Source organism: Gracilinanus agilis, chromosome 1 (genome assembly GCF_016433145.1).
Source record: "Gracilinanus agilis isolate LMUSP501 chromosome 1, AgileGrace, whole genome shotgun sequence".
In the NCBI taxonomy this organism is placed as follows: Eukaryota; Metazoa; Chordata; class Mammalia; order Didelphimorphia; family Didelphidae; genus Gracilinanus; species Gracilinanus agilis.
This window is the reverse complement of record NC_058130.1, coordinates 341149006-341155005: the sequence shown is the minus strand read 5'-3', so window position 1 is coordinate 341155005 and position 6000 is coordinate 341149006. Positions and strand designations below refer to the sequence as shown.

The window sequence follows — 6000 nt, the reverse complement described above, 5'->3', positions numbered from 1 at the left end:
TCTAGTTTGTTGCAAAGACACTAGAGTGGTTTGTCACTCCTCCAAAACAACTTGGAGAAAAAGCTCTCATGGGAGCTAATTTCTTTTTTAAATTAATCCTCATCTCAGAACTTCGAGACTGGGCTTATTATACAAAGCTGAAATTTTTTTCACACAGATGAATCTAGACTGGAATAAACTAACCATGGGAGGCAGGAATTAGTGAATACAACTGATTTTAGGTGAAAAGAATAAATCCTGGGTGAAAATTCTGGCAATATGGGTGAGGAGAGTGGAAGGAAGAAAGGTTAAGCCTTTGTGTTGAACAATTGCTACTTGAAGGACACATTTTGATGCCCTTACTTTCATATTGAATAACTTTAAGGAAAAATATAGCTAGGATTGAGATTTTCATAAGACACAACATGAGGAACTTGAGGATTCCATGAAAATGTGCAGGAGATGCTCCCTATACCCACAGAGAGATATCTCTGTACTGTCTTTGGCATACATGGGATAGGTTCACTATCTCAGTTCTAGGTCTTTCAAAGTAAAGGATTCCCTGTCCTATCTATTTTTTCCATATCTCCTAGCACTATTCTTTTGATCTTCAATAAAACCATGAGTTGCTCTTGCATGTTTAGCATTTGAATTCAAATTCTTTTACCTCATTTTATACTTTTAGATTCTTTTGTTCGTGGCCGTACTGGTTACGGATTAATAAGAAATACTTCAAATATCTTCCTAATAGTCACTCTTTTTCAGCTGACAACTCTGTTATATTTCTAACAACTGGGCACACAGTGAACTCCATTTTATATTTACTCATTATCTCATGAAGTACCTCCACTTTTGCAATCTCTTCTTTTTTCTGCTTGGCTCCCCAAAGTCCCTCTTGATAATTTGAAGAGAGGTTATCATCAAGAGAGGTTAAACCGGCCTTTGGATTCTTCAGAGTTACTAGAGTCTGCTCTGCGACGCCCTCCTTGATGGCTTCATTAATTGCAAGGACTGCTGCATACACTGAACATGGGAGAGGAATAGACAGCATTTTTTAAGCAACAAAAGCAAATAAGAGAATTGTTGTGATAATGAAAGTCTGCCCTGCTTTACCTTAAATTATTGCATGGATAAAAATAAGGAAGAAATATTTTTCGTTCAGTGTGTGTTTGTGTGTGTGTGTGTGTGTGTGTGTGTGTGTGTGTATTTAAGTCCTCACTTTCTGTCTTAGACTTGGTATTAATTATTAAGTTCGAAGACAGCTAAACAGTAAGGGCTAGGCAATTTTGGCAAAGTGACTTGACCAGGCTCACACAGTTAAGACCTCTTTGACGTCCCATCTGAACTGAAGATCTCCTGTCTCCACACTGAGAACTTAGTGACAGTTTGTGTTTTCCATCCACTGAGTCACTTAAGTGCCAGTAATAGGTTTTATTGCTGAAGAAGTCTACAAATATTGGGAGTATGTGCTCAGGGTTACATAGCTAAAACCCATCTGAGGCAGGAATTAAAGCCATGTTTTCTTGACTCCAAACCCAGTGGTCTATACACATTGGCATATTGCTTTTATGCCATATTGGTTGTAAGAACTACAAAAATTGCAACATTTCACACTTTCCTCCATCCCCCTGTTTAATCAGATTCTGTTGATGAATGTAATATCTACTTAGCAGGAAAATAATAATTTACATATATCAATGGCCTACAAAAATAGAAATTAAGGCTCTACCTAATTTAGCTGAGGCTAATACCTGATTAATTTATATAGAAACTGCTTCTCAATTCCAGGATTCTTTTAGCTCAGGACAATAATTAAGAGACTTCTTAAAAATGACATTAAGATATGCTACAGGAAAATAACGTATTGAGTATTTATCAAAGCCATATATGTTACAACTGAGTTGCTGGCGGGGTGGACTTTCTTGACCCATAATATTCCAAGAAAGAGGGCAAGAAAACAATGTCAAAAGCATCAGACAAAAAGAGGAAAAAGATGCCACACAAAGTATGTGACTTCAGAGAAATTACGATGAGTCATTGCTGACAAGTCAAAGAAGGTGACCAAGGCTGGGATGAGAACAATGATGAGAGTAGGTGGCAGCAAATATAAGAAAATAAACCTTGACATATTCCACAGTGGAGCTTGGAGCTTATTTCCTGCCAAATTCTCACTGTACAGATTAAGAAATTGAGGCCCATAGGGAAGAAATCATTTTTCCAACAGTCCCAAAGGGTTTAGTGACATAGCTGGGACTAGAAATCAAGACTCCTGCTTTTTATCTATTTTGAAACTCACAGGAATCTAAGAAAGTATCAGCAACTTGTTCAAAGAAAGGGAACAAGGATGAATTCTACACATACTAGGTGACAGGAACTGTGCTAAGTGCTACCTAAATATCATCTCCTTTGATTCTTATAACAATCCTGAGAGCTAGGTACTATTATTTCTCCCATATTGGGATTGAGGAAACTGAGGCAGATCACTGGCCCAGGGTCATAGATCTAGTCAGGATGTGAGACAAGATTAGACCTTGGACCTTCTTGATTATGAATTCAGCACTTTATACACTGTAAAATATATCAGATATTTTGATTATTCGATACTGTTTCCTTGGCTGACTAAATGTTTAGCCCAATATCCCACATCCTTTACATTTCTATCATCATCAGTGATCATAATGATGATCAGAACTATACAGTCAAGAAAGTGTTAAGTTATATTCATTGCCATGTAAAAGACACCTTTAGAAATATTTGAGAGAGAAAGGTCACTTGGCTGTGGATCAGAGTCTGAAAACAGGGGTTGAGGCCTAGATTCATATCTAGCCTAACCGAGTGACTCTCACAAAGGAATTTAACTCCATTTGCCGCCTACCTCTTACCTCTTTTCTGACTTGAAAACAATACTTGTTTTGATTGACTTTCCATTTATTAAGACAAAAATAATGTAATAAATATTAGAATTGTCTTCAAAAATGGGCTGCAATTAAAAAATGATTAAACCATTGGGTAGAGTCAAACATTAAATTATTCAGAATACTGACATTCTCAACCATTCTGGAAAACCAAACTAACTGCACTTACTTCCTTTTTCTTCTTGAATTTCCACATTAATCAAATCAAGGACATTCTGTATTTCATCCCGGCTGAAGTTATGCTGTCCTTCAGATGAGGCTTCTCTTTTAATGGACACAAGCACACTAACATACCTGCGGAACACAAAAGTCACCATACATTGATTAATTTAAATTTTCCTCTTTAGTTGACTTCTTAAAAAATTTACAAAATCTGAGAGACTCCGAGAGCTAAATGTTGGAAGCAAAGCAATATGTGAAAAGGGAAGCAGCATGCTGTGTAGCCCTTCAGTGAGATTCACTATATAAGCATGTGGAAAATTATTATGTAGGTTAAGTGAAGAGCCTTTTGAAGACTGGAGTGTCTTGAGGGCATCAAGACAAAACTAAATAGTCTTTTGCCATGAGGAACCTAAACCTTATGAGGGATTACACAGGAATGGACGAACATTTACAGTACACGTAAAATGACTTCCAGTGTTGGCATGCTGACAATGGAAGGCTCAGAGAAGGAAGGTCTCTTGTAGCTGTCCTCCTCTGAGTGAACAAAAGGGTAGAGTGGCCTCAGATCCTTTCTAGCTTGGTGACTCTGGGTAAATCATAGCCCCACTTGGCAAGCCCTTGTTGTTCTTCTGGCTTAGAACCAATAGAAAGAGAGGGATTAAAATATTAAAAAAAGAAAAAAAGAATTTATTGCTATTGTCTAAGTGAGAGGGATGAAGGGCTGGTTTCCATGGTTGCCTGATTAATGGACTATACATCTAAGAGATACTGGGAATGTATAATGCACAAGATTGGACAACTGAAACAGTTTCTTTCTGTACAAGTGTACATGACAAATCTATCTCTTGGACATTAAAGGCCATGTGGGCAAAAATAGTCTCATGACAGAAATGTTTATCTCCATCTAAGTCACATAGTCTTGGTTCTCTGCACAGTGTGATTCCATATTATGACTGCAGAATTTGGAGTCAGAAGAGCTGGATTAAAATCCTCACACTAGAGGCAACTTGGTGGCTTGGTGGATTGAGAGGCAGGTTGAGAGGGGGGCAGGTTTGGATTTGAAGATAACCCCAGACACTTCCTAGCTGCCTAATCCTGGACAAGTCACTTCTCCTTCATTCTCTAGCCCTTACTGGTTTTTTGCCTAAGAATCAAAGAACAATACAGATTTTAAGATGTAAGGTAAAGGGTTGTTAAAAAATCCTTACTATAGGATTTACTACCCCCCATAGGACCACAGGAAAAGCCAGTAAACCTACCTAAGCCTCAGTTTCCTTTTCTGTTAAAGAAGTGACTGGGTTAGCTGGCTATAATATATCTTTGCTCTCTAGATCTTACTCACCTTTGGGGTGGCAGATTGGGGGGAGTGAAGTGAGGAATTTCATTAAATTTCACAACTGTGAGAGGTATGGCAATATCTCCCTTCTGGTGGTCACCAACATTAATGATGAAAAGCCTATAAAGCATAACTGAAAGATATCCTGGGTTTGTTCTCTCCCTCATTCAGGAATGTTTCTCAAACTTTTCACTTTGTTTTACAATATCCATCCATCTTGCAATAATGGCTCTTGTGTCTTTGCTGCCCAGGAGTGAATTCTGGGAGCACCAAATGAAAGGAACAGCAGCTGAGGATGGGGATCTGATATCTAGGATCCTGTTCTATTGTGTCCCAAGGAAAAAGCAACAGGAAACTTGTTTTTTTCCATTTCTGCTTCTTCTCTTTGATGGCACGTTATGGGACAGATGGATGGGGATGCCATCAGGGTGGGTGAAGGGGATCAAATCTACCAGTGCAGAAAGTTGCCTTAGACACTGAGAGCTCAACTTGGTCTGGATCACCCAGGCAAATACCAGGACTCAAACTGAGGTCCTGCTGACTTCTTCGTCAGCCTGTTACATGACCTCTCCTAATTGACAGAAGCCCCCAGGTAGCACCTTTACATTAAAGGATGTAACATGTCTATGTCATGGTGGCATATTCCCTCATATCACACAGAATTCATTGAAAATAGGTCCATTATTTCAAAAAGGAAATACGGTGAAGACAACCTATATGAGCATTCTTAGCACTTCATGACCACTTGGAAGATGTAAGATCAGGAAACAAAATATTTCAAAAGGGCTTGACAGGAAGGACTGCATCCTTGAGACTGAAAGTCCCTGGAAATAAATGATACCAGAATCTCACCTCTACCATTTACCTTAAAGAGCTGAAAGGAATAAAGGATCTCTTACCGTTCCAAGTGTTTGTCATCCACTTTAGTGAAGCCTATTGAGGGATTTTGGAGATGATTCTGTATTGACACAACATCCTCAGTTTCCAATGCCTGATTAAGCAAAACAATACCTGACACCATTTCTATTGTCATGGAGACCTGTTCAGGGGCCAGGTAGTTCTGTAGGAGAACATATGTCAATGAGGAACATTTTCCCAGCTTGAAACAAATTAGCATTAAAAACAAAACAAAACCCATATGTAATAAAAAAAAAAAAACCTTCATTAAACCAATTTCTGCTGGGGGTGCCATGGTCAAAACTTGAGAAAATGAAATGAAAAGGAGTAACATTACATAAGAAGAATAACAAGGATGGAAAACAAGGAATAACAGTGTAGTCGAAAACGACATCAATAGGGGATATTTGTACAGGCTGATAAGGAGGGCCACATGGGATAATGCCACATGGAGCAGTGGGATTATTTCAGATATAGTGAGCTAAAGTTTAGAATGCTTTTTTTTTTTAATTACTTTACCTTCTGGATCAAAATCAATACTGTGCATTGGTTCCAAGTTAAAAGAATGAGAAGGTCAAGGCAATGGGGGTTAAGTAAGGTCACACAGCCTCAACATTTCGTGGCGTTGTGCTTTTCAGGTTTTCCTACTACTTGCCTGACTGTTCCAAGTCAGTCTATTTCTTAAATCCCTTCCCTTCTCTCCTAGAATCA

General features: G+C 38.5%; 1 protein-coding gene across 1 annotated transcript in view; it reads right to left on the bottom strand.

Moving 5' to 3' along the window:
* Positions 1–730: 730 nt before the first annotated feature.
* LOC123251555 (ras GTPase-activating-like protein IQGAP2) overlaps positions 731–6000 on the bottom strand; it is a 44162-nt gene continuing 38892 nt past the window's right edge. Inside the window, exons 16-18 of the mRNA XM_044680850.1 lie at positions 5292–5452; positions 3064–3188; positions 731–1002 (exon numbers count right to left, since the gene is read on the bottom strand). Coding sequence (XP_044536785.1) covers positions 731–1002; positions 3064–3188; positions 5292–5452 — 558 coding nt within the window. The remainder of the gene's footprint in view (positions 1003–3063; positions 3189–5291; positions 5453–6000) is intronic.